Source organism: Corapipo altera, unplaced genomic scaffold, assembly GCF_003945725.1.
Source record: "Corapipo altera isolate COAL_440 unplaced genomic scaffold, ASM394572v1 187, whole genome shotgun sequence".
NCBI classification, from domain to species: domain Eukaryota; kingdom Metazoa; phylum Chordata; class Aves; order Passeriformes; family Pipridae; genus Corapipo; species Corapipo altera.
Genome location: NW_020885062.1, coordinates 85,532 through 100,951, shown reverse-complemented (window position 1 = coordinate 100,951; position 15,420 = coordinate 85,532). Strand labels below are relative to the sequence as shown.

Sequence of the window (15,420 nt, the reverse complement as noted above, 5' to 3'; positions counted from 1 at the left end):
AGGAGCTGGGCAATGTCAGCCCTTTGGAATCACAGAATTGTTTGGACTGGAAGGGACCTTAAAGATCTAAAGACCTATTGGGGCTGGATACTGGGTCTCCCTGCACAGAAATGGGAACAAGTTGGACTGCTGGTTTTTTTCTTGGGTTTCCTTATTCTTGGATTGGTTGGGTTTTTTCCTCCACTGCCTGTAAGAGGTAGAGGAACAGCCCAGGCAGTGTCAGGGCTTTCCTCTACCACGACCCACACTTGTGCTGCTTCTCCCTGCAGAACTGGTAGGGAAACAGGGACTCCAAGACAAGAATTTCCTTGTGTTTTAACAAGTGGAGCAGGTCCAACAATTGGCACTGGTAGCAGAGGGCACACAGAGGGTCCAGGATGAGATATGAGAGGGATAAGGGACAGGCACTGGGACACCAGTGGTGACAGCAGGGGTAGCCTCTGAGCCTGACTGAGCCTGAGCTGTGCTGGCTGCACATCCCAGGGATGGTTCCTCTCCTCTCTCCCAGTACATAAGTGGGAAGGAACACTAACCACTGGGCCACATACTCCAGGGAGTAAGTAAGGAGGAACCCAAGGACCAGCTCTGTTCCCTGTACACTCCTGACTGCCTGCCTTGTCTCACACCTCTCCCTCCCCATCTTCCTCCCAAGTCCCAGATTCTCTCACCCAAGAGCAGGGTCACCCCCATGGGTTTGGGGAGTGAAAACTCTCACCCACATCCTTCAGCTGCCTTCCAAACCTTTTTGTCTCCCCCTCCCTAGTCAGGATCAGCCTCACTCCCTCTCTGCTGAGTTCACACACCTCAAGAACAGGAGCAGCTCCAGCAGCTGCAAGTGCTGCAGTGGAGTCAGGAACGAACTGAGAGCTGGGAACACCTTCCTCCCTCAGCCAGAGAGACCTCCCTGCTTGTGCAGCCACCAAACCAGGCTGCAGATCCCAGGACAGCCCTATGGATGGTTTTGGTGGGCTGCACTGGCCACACAGCACAACTCAGCTTTTCACAGTTCAGCAGCGGGGCACACACAGCCCAGTACCTTGGCTCTCCGTGGCTGTGTCAGCAGGCAGGAAGCCTTGCTTCAGGAGCTGCTTCTTGAGTTCATCATTGTCCACCTGCACTTCTGAGACCATGTTGCATGGGATGTATCCCTCCCTTCCTGCACATTCACCCCTGTAAAAGCCATCAGCATCCTTGTCTCCACACACCTGCAAGGGGAAGCACAGGACAGACACTGTTGGTGCTGCAGGGACTGAGATGCATAGAGAAAGAACCGTGGAATATCCTGAGCTGGAAAGGATCCACAAGGATCATGGATTTCAGCTCCTGGCCCTGCACAGGCACCCCAACAATCCCACCCTATCCCTGAGAGTGTTGTCCAAACACTCCTTCAGCTCTGGCAGCCTTGGTGCTGTGCCCACTGCCCTGGGGAGCCTGTTCAGTGCCCAACCACCCTCTGGGGGATTAATTCATTAACATTCAACTTAATTCTCCCCTGACACAGCCCCAGCCATTCCCTCAGGTTCTGTCACTGGTCCCAAGAGAGAAGAGATCAGTGCTGCCCCTCTGCTTCCCTCCTGAGGAAGCTGCAGACCTCCCAAAGGTTATGCTGTCCCTGGAACACAAGATGGATCCATACAGAATAGGAATTCACTACTCTTTTACCTTCAGGATCTGTCCCTCCTTAAATGGCAGCTCCTCTTCTGCTGCATCAGGGTTAGGAGACATAGAGACAGGGTCATAGTCAAAGAGAGCCACAAATATCCTAATGCCATCCTCCCTGGCAGAGGTTTCGGGAGCGGTGCTCCTGGGAGGACCTGTGCACAGAGGGGACACACCAGAGAGGACATCAACACCCTGCCCGTGCCACAGCCCTGCACGGCTCAGGTGCTCCCTGCCAGCCTCTCCCTGCCTCTTCCAGGAGCTTCCCTGTCTCCTGCTGCCCACCTCTCTTCCCCATTCCTGCTCACCTGCACTAGAGAGCAAAGGTTTCTGCATTTGGCTTCTTCTTACGCTCTTGCTCCGTCTCCTGCTGGGAGCCTGCCAGGCGGCTGTGCCGGCCAGCTCCGGGCCCCTGGAATCTTTATTACTGGATGCCTGCAATTGGAATCACCAGAGTTAGTAGCAGCCTCTGCCTTGTGACTCAGTGAGCAGCGCTCAGCCCAAAATGCACTCCACAAAGAGCAGAGCATCCAAATGCAACATTCCTCTTCAGGGACATTCTAGAGCTGGAAAGACCAAGGGAGTTGGAAAACAGATCTGAGGAACAGGCAGGAGCCCTGCCAGGCCCCAGCGATGATCCCCCGGGCAAGGGTGAGGAGGCAGGAAAGAGCATTTCCAGGGGAGGCAATGACATTACAGTCAGGATCTACACCAATGAGCTTATTTCAGGAGGGATTTTCATTTGGGTCCCTCCCACAGCCTCCTGCCGTGGGGAGGAAGAGCCAGAGTGAAAAGGAATACTGCATCGGTGCCACTCGCTTGGGGAGCAGGAAAAGCAGAAGCAGCTACTACAAGAAAAGCCACGGAGCAGCACAGAACTACAGAATCTCTCAGATATTCTTCCAGACAATCCTAGAGGAGGCTCCTTTCTCTCTGGACAACACTGAACAAAGCAAGATACAGGCAGGCCAGGGAAGCAGAGGGAAGCCAGAGCCACTGCAAGCTGCTTCAAAGCCAGAATAGGAAAAGTCACCCAACCCTTTTGTGCAAGGAGGTGCTACGTATCCCCTTCGAAGGATGTTCGAGCCTCCTTCTCCAGCCAGGTGACTTACAGTCCAGCTCCCAGCCCTGCTCCTCAGAGCTGCTCTCACATTCCTTCTCCCGGTGGAAGAACCGCACGCGCCGGCTCGGAGACGCGGCCCATTCCAAACCCTGCTCTTCCATCACCTCCAGCCTGGTCAGATCCCTTCTGCCATCCACGTGGGGAGCCTCAGACTGACTGGAGCAATCACTCCAGTCGCCCTGAGAGCTCTGGGACCTCTCTGGCCACAGCCTGCTCTCAGGGGAGGAAGCACAGGTCGAATCCTGATCATCTTCGGAGTCGTATTCGATATCTATCTCCAGGCTCCTGGGGCTGGAGCAGCGTGTGGCCACCACGGCAGGTTCTGTGCCCCCTGAACCCGCCGCCTTTGGGGTTTTTTTCCTTAGGGTGCCTTGTCTGGCACGGCTGTACAGGTCCATCCCCTCCTTACCACCGGCACTGCTGACCACGTTGAGCTCCTCCCTGAGGCTGGGAGCTCTGTACAACCCACTGCCCATCTGGCTGCAGTTGCCCAGCAGGCGACTGCAGTGCTCTGTTAAATCACTCTGTCTCTTCCTACCCATCTCAGGCCGACTCCGGATCTTCTCTCGATAGTTATTTCCCTTCTTCTTGCTCCCAGAGGGACTTGCCCCACTCACAGGCTTTGGATCGTTCTCCTGGTAGCCCCAGTTCCAGTTTGCCTTCTTCTGAGCCCAGGCCAGCTGGCCAAAGGCAGGGTTTGCATGGTCAGCATCCCCTCTGCTCTCCTTAGCACCATGCTCCTCCCGTGGAGTCTGAGCAGACACCACAGAGGTGTTGTTCCCATCTGCCTTTGGAAATGGCTCCTTGCTGCTGGGAGGCTTCTCTGTTCTCCCTGAATGGTAGGTCTGTGTTTCCAAGGAATCTTGAGGGTCTGTCTTTTCTTCTGTCACACACTTCTCATCCTCCTCTTCCTCCTCGTCCTCAGTCACTTCAGGGATGCTGAACAACTTCTTGCTGTGGTTCTTCTGAAGCGGGAGCTCCAGTATCCTCTCCAGAATCTCCTCATCGCTGTCAGTATCACAAAGATCCATCTGTACACCCAGACCCCGAGAAAAGCCACAGCCAGGACAAAGCAGAGGGAAAAAGAGAGGAAATAAACATTAAAACGAGAGGCACAGTGACCCTGGTTCCCTCCCAGCACAGCAGGATGGAGCCGTGGCTGCAGCCAAGCGAGGGGAAGGGGCAGAGACAGCGATGGATCTTCTGGCAAACACGGTCGGATGAACCAGCAATGCAGCGGGAAGCGAGGAAGGCAAATGCATGGAAGAGCTCCCTCCCAGCCTCTCCTGTACACACACCACTACCTGCAGCACCTCTCCTCCTGCCACGTGCTTCCCACGGCTTCGCCCCCGGGCTGGGATGAGGGGCAGGAATAGCTCATCCCTCCACGCCAGGGCTGAGCTCACACACGGACCCACAGCCCCCCCTCCCCTCTCTGTCCTCGTGCTGGGGCACTAAAGACACCCCTTGGAGATGTTGCTGCTATGGGAGGATCTGCCCTGGGGCCCTTCCCATCACTTTCCAGAAGTCCCACAAACACACAGGAAAACCCTTCACCTCGAAGGGTCACACAGACTTGCAGCTGGGTGAGAGCCTACCTGGTTACAGCAAATTTTGGGGAAAACACTGCTGAATTTTAACATTTGTCATGGACCAACTGTAGAATTTATGGGTTTGTTTCTTATTATATTTACACTAAAATAAAAGGTAGAATCCCAGGTGTAATTTCAGTTGGAAGATACCTCTGGAGGTCTCTTGTTCAACTTCCCTGACAATTTATATCATTATGTGTTCTAAAGACATTTTAGGCTCCTACCTTGTAAGCAGCAACTAGGAGTAGTCCAGTAAGACTTATTTTAGCTGTTTGCAAGCTTGTGGCTTCTGCTTTTGAGTTTTAAGATAATAAACGCTTTCAGAAATTAAACAATTTATTTGAGGTTAACCATTTTAAAAGCAGCACCTCTCGTTGTTTTCATCCTCCAGATCCTGAAAGAGTTGGCTGAGGAGTCCTGAGATAACAGAAGATGTAACCAAATACACAGAATCCTAGAAAACAGCTCTGCTGAGACTTGGCCTGCTCCAGTCACCATCTTCCTTCACTCTATAAGGCAGTGTTGGGAGCTCTGTGCCCTAAAGCTTCCTGATCCTGATGTCCTCTCCCCATTCAGCATCTTGTCACCCCCACCCTGTCACTGCCAGAGCAGAAAACAATCACTTTATCAGGTCAAGAAGCACCAGTTTGCTCAGCTCAACAGAAAAAAACCCCAAACAACCAAAATCATTCAGGCCAATAAAACACTCAGGAGAAAAAAAAAGCAACAAAGAATAGTGTTCTTGAATGTTCTTATTTCCTCTTTTCTCCTCTCTGAAAGCTGCTTTTCTTCCATCTTTTTCCACTGCAATCCCAACAGCTGGAAGCCCTTCCAACAACTCCTTCCCAGGCAGACCCAGCCCCTCCAGCCACCAGGCTCTCCTGGAGCTCCAGATATGCTGCACTGCAGGTCCAACCCCTCACCTGGGAAGCAGAAGCTCCTTCAGAAGGAGAAAAGGAGCAGCAGCAAATTTATTCCAGAACCATTGCACTGTCTGCTACCATTTAGTGCTCAGCAGCCCTGTCCCTGCAGAGCAGCAGCCACACAGGGCACCATCAACTACAGGTGTTCTTTGGTTGCATAAAAACCCCGAAAATGGTGCTTTCTTGCCATCCAGACATACCACAGTTCCTTCAAATCCTTCTAATTTCCCAGTCTTTCACCCTCAGTACTTTCTCTCATGGTTGTTCATCCCAACTGCTGTAATTTGTAGGATTCCAGAGCACTTCCCAGCCACGCAGTCGGAAGCACATCACCTGCCACAGGTGCATTCAAACCCATGAACCAGCTTGAACTCTTGGAACATGAATTAATCTGGTCACTCAGCTCACTCAGGATTTTCTCCCTTGCAGCTACTGAACTGCAAAGCCACAGCTCTGCTCCTACAAGCCATCCCTGGCTACACAGAACAACAAGGTCTAAGCCAAAAAAATCACAGAATCATGGGATATCCTGGGCTGGAAGGGACCCACAGCGATCATCAAGTCCAAGTCCTGGCTCTGCATGGGACATCCCAAGAATCCCATGCCTGTTTTGCCTTAGGAGGGAAGGTGAGCTGGTACAGGATGTATAGGGGGGTGGATTTACAGATCTCTATCTGTTCCCTGTTTATATCTGTGTTAAGAACTCGTTCAATAGGATCGATTTTAACCCTGGGCTCTAAAGTTCACATCACACTGTGTGTTTTTCCAACTAATTAAACCCCAGCTACATTCATTGCATATGAACACCCTTCCCTCTCCCAGAGAACTCATGTTTTTACTACCTTAAGCCTGGGAGTACAAGCAGAGCAGGCAGGACCTTAGGAAAGCACTGTTGGGAGCACTGGGCTCAGCCCAGCACCTCCTCCTGTGAGCTGATGGCATGGGATGGCTGCACTGGCACCCCCCACGAGCAGTGCCCTGGACAAGTTACCTTTTCCCCATTCTCCTGGTTACATGGCTCACTCTGGTCCCATTTCTTGTCTTCCAGAGCTTCTGAAGACAGTTCATCTTCTTCTTCCTCTTCCAAAATATCTGACAGCTCAGAACTCCGGTTGTGCTCAGAGAACAGGGTCAGCTGCCGGCGGCCCATTTCAGCCAGTTTTTCTTCTTGCTATTGAAAAGCAAAACAGATTTTCTCAGTCCTCCCAGGCTCTATTCCAGCAATAAAGGAGTGTTTTTCCTGTCTCTAGCACACACACAGCTCAAGAGTGGCAGGAAAAAAAGTGGGAAGCACCCAAGGCAGCAACATGTTGACACACACGCAACCATCAGCCTGCAGAAGAACAGCACCGCCTAAGGCTGGAAAACTCGGGATGTCAAACACAATCCACATCTCTCCATGGACACAGACACTCAACCAAGGTTAAACAAACCTCTCTTTTCACTCTGGACATTTCTTTCATCACCTCCTTGCCAGGAGACAACCTGCAGCTGCTCCCGCCCGCACTCCCGTCTCGGAAGGTGTCCTGTGTCCCCTCGGCCTGGCTGGGTGAGGACACAGGATCTGGGCTCAGGTGCTTCTCCTCTGCCTCCTCTCTGTCAGCACTGGGACCTTTGTGGGACTCCTCCACGGAGCAGGTCTCCACATGGAGCTTCATGCTGCTGTCAGAGGGGCCTTCCAGCTCTGGAGCTTTGGATCCAGATTGTTCCATCTGGGAAACAATCAAAAACCAACGAAATCAAGGGGAGGTATCTCAGGTCACTTAAGCACCAAAAGGGGGTCCTTACCACCCCAAACTCTGTGACCCTCTGATGTGCTCTGTGCTGCTGGCATATGAATATTTTGGCAGTTGGGAAGGTTGGCCAGCCCTAGAGCAAGGGACAAATGGTGCTTCTACTGCTGCAGCTCTGGCCACCACACCTGGCTCAGGTAAAGCCCCAGATCTGTACTGACAATAACAAGTTTAAAAATAGCAAGAAGAGCCCAAACTGTACAAAGTCATTTCCCACTCTCATAGGCCAGAGGAACGTCCCACACCCTCCCTGGCAGGTTGGTTTGTCACTACCCTGGAGCTGTAAAGGCTGTGAAGAAAAGGGGAACTACTGAAGAAGAATATACACAGAAAAGTACAACAAGCTCCTGATTAGGTCACCTAGCTGGATTACAGGGATTTTTCATCTGTTTTCCAGCCAGTTCAGTTTGGTGTTTCAGAAAACCTCTGGGAGATGGAGGAATGGAGCCCCAGGAACAAGGAGGGTAAGGCAGATGGGCCTTCATCAACCCCCTCTTTCTCTCACTCCAAGGGAGCCTCCCCGCATTTTGCAATGGAGCACAATCTTGTCTTTATCTACTTTGAAAATACTGAAGATTCAAACACTGCAGTGCCAAGCTTCTAAATATCCCCTGGGCTCAGACAAAAGCCAGACAGGGCCTGATCTCATGTCTCATCTGACAGCTGTTTGCCTTTGTTGACAGCAAAGTGAACACTCACATCTCAAGTGAGAAGGACAATTTCCATCCTGGGACCACCCACTTCACTCTACAAAGGAGGGAACACTCTTTTCACCCTCTAACTCTGGAAATTCTTGCTTTCCTGACTGTTCCTGATCTGCTTGCACATGTGATCAAGAGGTGAGCCTCACCTGTACACTACATCAGCCAAAACTCCCTGAGAGTTTCCCAACCACTGGATGATGACCCAAAGGCAAGAATGTCACAGAAAGATGCTCAGTGGCATTTGTTCCATTCCCCTTGCCAGCACACATGGCACTGGGCAGGAGATGGCAGCACTTACCTGCACCTCTGTGCCTTCTCCCAGGCCTTGTAATCCTGGTTCCCTGGCAGGGCCAGGCTCTGTGCCCTCCCCATGGAGCACTGTGTTCCCAGCCTGCTGGGGAGGCACAGACAGGCATTTCTTGTCTCCTGCAGCATCCAATCCCTGTGGGGAAGTGCCCAAATCCTGCACCAAGGGAGCACTGGGAGAAGAGAGGTGTGGTGCTGAGGAGGCTTTCTCTGGCAGAGCCCGCGCCGGGCCGGCGGGGCCAGAGGAGACATCAGTCAATTTGGCATCTGAGCTCTCAGCAGGAATGTTCTGTCGGAGCAGGAGCGCAGGAGTGGGGGGTGTGGATGGGCTGTGGGCAGGCAGGGAGCCCCTGGGAACGCCCCTGGGCAGCCTGGAGGTAACAGTGGTGGAGGCAGGTGAAGTGCAGGGATAGGCTCGGAGCAAGAGCGAGGAAATCTGGGCTGGAACTGAATCCACCGACTCCCCGTACTGAGACATCGTCCTCACCGAAACCTCCCGGCACACCTGGAACATCTGGAGCTGGGACAGGTCCACCAGGACACTCCCAGCTGTTGGAGAAGTAACTTCTATCACCTGGGAGCAAAAGAACAGGGAGGAATTACTGTTTGTGCACAGCTGAGCCCTTCTGAGAAGAACAACTCCTGACCCAAAGCTGACAGACACCAAAGCTCTGGAGAGCAGGTGTGCAGAATTCTCACCTTCTGAGGGCAGAATGAAGATTAAAGGGAAATTGTTACCATAATCATATGAGAAACTGGATATTCTATAAAACATGACTATATTTGCCCCTCTTCTGGACTTGCTCCTGATGTCGGTGCCCCAGAGCTGGAGGCAGCACTGCAGGTGGGGTCTCACCTGAGTGGAGAAAATCCCCTCCCTGTCCCTGCTGGTCACATTGCTTCTGATGCACCTTTCTTGATGGAGAACTACACCTCCCTCCTCACAGTCCAGAGACAAGCCTCAGGGCTGTGTCCTTGAACTAGTGCTCTGTCCATGGCCTGTGGACTCACTGAGCTCCTTCCTTCCCCAAGGATCAGGCCAGTGCCTGAGGTGAGCAGAGAAAACTGACGCTAATTGTCCTGTTTTGCTACTCCAAGGTCCTGCCACAGGAGCTTTCCCAGCTTAGCTACATCAAAATCACATCAAAATCTGGAGAGATGCCTTTTCTGGTGTGTATCACACCCCTCGAACAATGTCCCTCCCTGATATCACTCCTTTCCAGGCCAAGGACTGGGATTGTCTCCTCAGGACATGCTTCTGGATCCAGCTTTCCATGCTTTGAGGCTGTGACACTGCCTGTTACTCCACTCCCAGCCCCTCCTGCCCAGCCCTCAGCACCAACCTTCTGTCCATCGGCGTACACGGCGTAACCGGTGACTCGGACCCCGTTGGAAGACCCCTCGGCATCAATGGTGACAGGTAACCAGCTGATAACAAGGATACCTGGAGAGGGACCAGCTTCTACCTGGACATCCAAAGGAGCATCAGGTGTGCCTGTGAAAGACCAAAAACACGCTCCTCTTGCTTACCTGGCTACAGCATAAAGCTCAACTTTGGTTCGACTCAAAGAGCAAATTCCCACACCAGCTTTGCCACAGGAGAACTGAACTAGAACAGCCAGGCTAGTCCTGGGAAATGACAGGCAGAGCCAGAGGAAACAAGGTGCTCTTGTTCTGTGAAAGCTTTAATGCACAGAAAACAGAACTTTGCAAAAGTAGCTGAGGCCAAGCTGCAGCGACCCTTCGAGCGAAGTCATGGCAAACCAGCTCTCCCCTGCCCTGCCTGGCAGGCATGCACAGGGGGGGGGGCTTTCCAGAGCAAACCAAAGCAAAGGGGGTAATAAAATTGTAAAAAAAAAAGAAAGAAGAAAAACATTAAGACAAAACAGTACAGCACCTCAGGCTTTGGGACCTAATCAACCTGGCTTCCCTTCATCCCAAGGCTTCCCAGCAAGGGAATGGCCGAGCGCACGGCTCCGAGCACTGCATGGGATACCTGCTAGTGGGGTAGTGAAGTGAATCACAGCTGAGTCCTGCTCCTGCCCCTCTGGCACCTCTTCCCAGGGTGTTTTCATGGGCCTGGCCTCCAGCTTGGCCACGTACTGGGTGCTGGGCTGCAGGTTGTGGAAGGTGTACCAGTAGACCCCGGGCTTGGTCACGTCGCACTGGTCCCCGTTGAGGTACACGGCGTGGCTGTAGTTGCTGTTGCAGGGGAGCCACGTGACCTCTGCTGACGTGGCAGTGACACTCCTGACTTTGAGCATGGTGGGTGCCACCCCAAAATCCTGCCCCACAAAGAAGGTGCAGCGCAGTCTGTCGGACCTGCCGCGCTCGGTCACCGCCTGCACGGACACGCGGTAGGCCTTGCTCTGCAAGTCCAGCTTCTCAATCACTGCTTTGGTCTGAAGGCCACTCTTCACGTTCTGACGTAGCTCTTCATCCACATAGATGTTGTAGCTTTGTATGTCTGGGCAGCCAGCTGGCAAAAGAGGTGGGTCCCAGCCTACAACTATGCTTCTGGCAAGCTGCTTGATCAGAGTCAGTTTTCGTGGGTAAGGCACTGCTGTGTGACTAACGGGCTCCTCCTGGTCTCCTTCTGCTCTACTGGCCAGCGGGCTGATGCTACTCTCTTCAAGGGAGAAATCACTCTTATCTCCACTGCTGGTGCTTGCACTGACCAAGCTTTTCTCCTGGTATGAGCTATGGGTGAGATCATTCAGCTCCGGAGGCAGAAACGTCACGAGGTCATCATCTGAAACCCGCTCAACAAAATTGGAGGGGACCAGCCCTCGCCGGCCATCCATCAGCTCCCCTAAACAGAAAACAGGAGACCTGTTACCACTGCACCTGCCATTCAGCCTTCCAACCCATCTGTGAGGACTATGGGACAACATCCACGCTGCGTCACAACTGCTCTGCGCTCAGGAACGAAAGAAACCTCTGGGAGGTTATTCCTGGCAATGTTTCCTGCACTTCCGAGGGCTTCCCTGTTAGATCCCAATGGCCACACTGAGAAGACTCACTGCTCCACACATTCCAGAGCCAACTAAGTGAAAAGTTGAGTTGTGTAATTAGCTAAAGGGTTTCTCCTTCTTCATTATCCCATTGTTCCTCACCACAGCTCCTTCACTAACTTTTCTAGCCTTCCCAAACTACGCAGATGGATGATTTTATGTCTTCTCCCAGCCACAGAGATCTGGGGTTTGTAGTACTTCCTCAAGAAAGTCCATCTTTCCAGCTCTGTATTCAGCACTGGCCTTCCTTTCAGCTCCCTCCTTTCTTAAGCTGGCTCCTGGACTAAAGGTGTCCCAAAAGCACCTGTGGGGACAAGGGACACACAGCACCTGGTCCCTGCAAGACCCACCAAACCACAGAGGAGTAGGGACTGCACTGCCTTCCCCCTTCCAAACTCTACAGCAAATCAACTGAAAGCAGGGAAAGCAGAACAGGTTAGTAAAGAATAACCTTTTTATTCTTTAAACAAGAAATAAAAAGACAAATAAATGAATACATGAGAAGCTTGGGAATAGAAAGAAAGAAAAAAAGGAGGCAGAGCAGTCACAGAGCAAGCAGTGCAACACCCATGCATTTGCCTCAGCTCTTGCAAAGCACCTCAGGAAAATTAGGATCCTTCAGTCCTTAAGTGGCTCCACAAAAACCCCAGTGCAAACTGACAGCCAACAATTCTTGGTTTCAAATCCATCTGCCTCTTAATCAACCAGGATCACGTTTGCAAAGGGGCCAAAACTGAGACACGCTGTGTGACACCAAGGGGGATCACAAGTGTAGTTTGGATGGATTGTCTCATCCCCTCTCTGCCACAAGAGCAGGAGCCAATGGAGACCATGACCTGCTGCAGCTCTGGCTCACACACAGCCCCCCTGGGAGGAGGAAAACAGCCCATCTGCCTGGGGCTGAATGTGTTCCTCTCCATGGAGAGGGAGGAACCATATGGGGATGAAACCTGGAGCTGTGCTGAAAGCAGTGGCTAAATTCCCACTGAAATCACCAGATCAGGATTTCACGTTTTAGGCTTAATTTAATCATGACATAAATAGACTCTTTCCAACAGAATCTGCTCTTCCCTCTAACAAACTAACTTTGGGCAGAAAACCTTTATCTTGAGGTTTCAAGATTCACTAAATTCTCTTGTTTTTTGGAGAGAGACCAACTCTCCACAGGAGTTCAGCCACATTTCATTCTGTTCAAACACACCTTCAAAGAAGCCATCTTCATCCATGTCCCCATAGATGTAAATATATTCTCCAGCAGTCAGTGGAAGCTCTGCCTCTGGATTTTCATTAGGTCCATCAAAAGGATTGTAGCTGAAATATTTACAGTAGGAAGACTTAATTTGTATAGGAACTTGCCCAGCAACACATTTGAGCTGTGATGTTGACAAGCTTTCAATTCACTGGGAATTCATCCACTCTTGCAAGCAGCAAATTCCACAGGCAAAGGTCAAAGCTACAGTTTACACACAATAATAATTAAAAATAGGTAATTTTCTGAGGAGCAGAACAGATGTCTTGTGACATCTGAAGGGATATGAGGACGATGAGGGGACTGGAGCATCTCTCTCCTGAGGAAAGGCTGAGGGATCTGAGATTCAGATCCTGGAGAAGAAACAACTGAAAGGGGATTTTATCAATGCACACAAATACCTTCAGGGTGGGTGTCAAGAGGATGGGGCCAGGCTCTTTTCACTGGTCCCCAGAGAGAGAGAACAAGGGGCAACAGGCACAAACTGAAACACAGGAACTTCCACCTGAACCTGAGGAAAAACCTCTTTCCTCTGAGGGTCACTGAGCACTGGAACAGGCTGCACAGAGAGGTTGTGGTGCCTCCCTCTCCTGCTCCAACTCCATATTTTAAACAGCAATCCAAAAACTTCACTGGCATGACAGCTATAAATACACTGGTGATATGATTTGGTCTGCAGGTAATTCTAACCTGCCTATCCAGGGATCCTCAGGTCATCAGAGGGCCTCATGTCACAGGAAAACGCCTCATGGAAAACATCTTTACAAACACCTCCTACCAATTCCTGTTTTTTAGCCTTTAAAAGGGATTTCAACATGCCAAAGCAAGGTTAAGGTCTCCCTCAGCTCACACAGACCTTATGTACTCAAGACTCTGACAAGAAGACACAGGTCAGATTTGATGTGTTCCTCACAAGCACAGAATCATCCCAAGTCTCTTCCTTCCAATCCCCAGTTTAAAAGCTGAAGGATATGTCAATACTCTTTGAATTGTAAATAGTAATGAGTTTGACCATGATGCTCAGTGGACAGAAACAGTCATTAACAGAAAAAAATTGAGTTTATTCTGTGGTTTTTTCCCCTCTCCTTTAAAAATTACAGCCAGAAAGATTTTGGCCAAAAACTTCAGGCATTCTAGGCTGCAATTTTCTTAATTGCTGGAATAAGATTTCTTGGGAGAAAATTTATTGGACTATTCTGAAAAAAAAAAATAAATAGACATTTCAAGGAATACATCAATTCAAACTGAATTTTCAATACAGTATCATATTGAAAGAAAGGAAAAGTCTCACACAGGGCTGGTCACTGAACAGCTACTGAGCTTACTGTGCTTTTGCTGAGCTAAGCCTTGATTGTGCAGGAAATAACAGGTCTCAACAAATCATACAATCCTGGAATGGTTTGGGTTGAAAGTGGCCTTAAAAACCATTTCATTCCACCCCTCTGCCATGGGCAGGGACACCTTCCACTAGCCCAGGTGGTGCAAGACTGCATCCAACCTGGCCTGGGACACTCCCAGGGATGGGGCAGCCACAGCTTCTTTGGGCAACCTGTGCCAGGGCCTCACCACCCTCACAGGGAAGAATTCCTTCCCAATATTCCATCTATCCCTGCCCTCTGGCAGTGGGAAGCCATTCCCCCTTGTCCTGTCCCTCCATCCCTTGTCCCCAGTCCCTCTCCAGCTCTCCTGGAGCCCCTTTAGGCCCTGGAAGGGACTCTCAGGTCTCCCTGGAGCCTTCCCTTCCCCAGGTGAACCCCCCCAGCTCTCCCAGCCTGCAAATTCCATGGAGGAATAAGACACATGGTCCAGCCTAATATTATCCATTCCTAACAGGGTGAATTCAAGGGAAGAGTGTGAGGAAGGCAACTCTGAGATAACCTGTGTAACCACACAGACCACAAGAAATGTGCTCTCAGTACCTGTATCGAGCTAAGAACACCTGGAGCTTTGCAGGGCCTTGGCTGCCTGGCTCTGGCATGAGGGAGATGCTGTCAACATCCAGCTCTTCCATTTCACTTGCAGTGTCCACCTAAAAACATTGAAGAGAAAGGATCTGAGTAAAGGAACATTCAAGGGGGTCAAACATCAGTGAAAAAGTCCCCCAAGCTCATGTTTGGTGGCCCCTGAGCTAAGGACCATCTGGAAGAATAACTTTTTAGGTGAAGAAGTAGTAATAGGAGGCAACAGCTCCAAGTTGCAGCTTCAGGGGTTCCAGCCAGACATGAAGAAAAACTCCTTGCCCAGGGTGGTGATGTAGATTTGGGAAAAGTTCCCACTGAGCTGTGGGATCTCCATTCTTGAAGAACCTGTAGCCTCAGCTTAGCAAAGCCATGGCCACACTGATCGAGGGCTGGTGACAGTCCCACTGGAGCAGGACTTTGGACTAGAGACTCTGGAGACCTCTCCCACCTTGCAATCCATAATTCAGTCTATTTATTTCTTGTACCTTGAAACATTAGTTGCCCCTGTGTGCAACACAAACCCAGACAGAGGAGACCTCAGAGCTCTGTTAGATGTTGAGGTCTCCAAGTGCTTTTGTTCCCCTCCAGCAACTGTAAATTTTCAATATGATGTTTATGTACTTTCACCACCATCAGACAGAGCTTTGGGTGGAACTGGTAGGGCCATCACACTGAACAAAAAGCACAAGAGACAGAGTAGGCACAAAACTCATCTTCCTGCTACAGCCTCTCCCTTCCCAGCCCTCAGCTACTTCTGGATTTCCTAAGCTGGAAGCTGCACCCTCAAGGCATTTGGTGGTAGAAGCACCTTTGGGAAATTAACCTCAGTCTTTTTGATCCCAGTAACATTTTGGAATTTTTCATCCAGTGGCAACGAGTTGTGTAACCCAGTCCTCCTTCTGGAGCAAATGCACTCGCCTGGGTTTGTTTGAAATGGTGCCAATGAACCAACTCAGGCTGCCTTTTGAAAGCAGACCTCGAGGCAAATGTGTTTTTGATGGAGACCCATTGCAGGTACCAGAATATAAAGTAGTTTTTCTAGTACATGAAGTACCAAAGTTAATCCCTGAAGGAGTCCAGAGCATCTTTTCAAGGC

At 50.8% G+C, this 15,420-nt stretch overlaps 1 protein-coding gene across 7 annotated transcripts in view; it reads right to left on the bottom strand.

Moving 5' to 3' along the window:
* Positions 1–15,420, bottom strand: part of TSPOAP1 (TSPO associated protein 1) — a 62,553-nt gene that overhangs the window by 12,546 nt on the left and 34,587 nt on the right. For 5 of the 7 annotated variants that reach the window (XM_027668982.1, XM_027668983.1, XM_027668984.1 and 2 more), the window contains exons 14-24: positions 14,283–14,392; positions 12,316–12,425; positions 10,097–10,912; positions 9,444–9,595; positions 8,093–8,674; positions 6,731–7,009; positions 6,289–6,468; positions 2,698–3,813; positions 1,968–2,094; positions 1,663–1,814; positions 1,037–1,205 (exon numbers count right to left, since the gene is read on the bottom strand). In XM_027668982.1, coding sequence (XP_027524783.1) covers positions 1,037–1,205; positions 1,663–1,814; positions 1,968–2,094; positions 2,698–3,813; positions 6,289–6,468; positions 6,731–7,009; positions 8,093–8,674; positions 9,444–9,595; positions 10,097–10,912; positions 12,316–12,425; positions 14,283–14,392 — 3,793 coding nt within the window. The remainder of the gene's footprint in view (positions 1–1,036; positions 1,206–1,662; positions 1,815–1,967; positions 2,095–2,697; positions 3,814–6,288; positions 6,469–6,730; positions 7,010–8,092; positions 8,675–9,443; positions 9,596–10,096; positions 10,913–12,315; positions 12,426–14,282; positions 14,393–15,420) is intronic. The other 2 variants (XM_027668988.1, XM_027668987.1) reach the window with 2 other exon arrangements.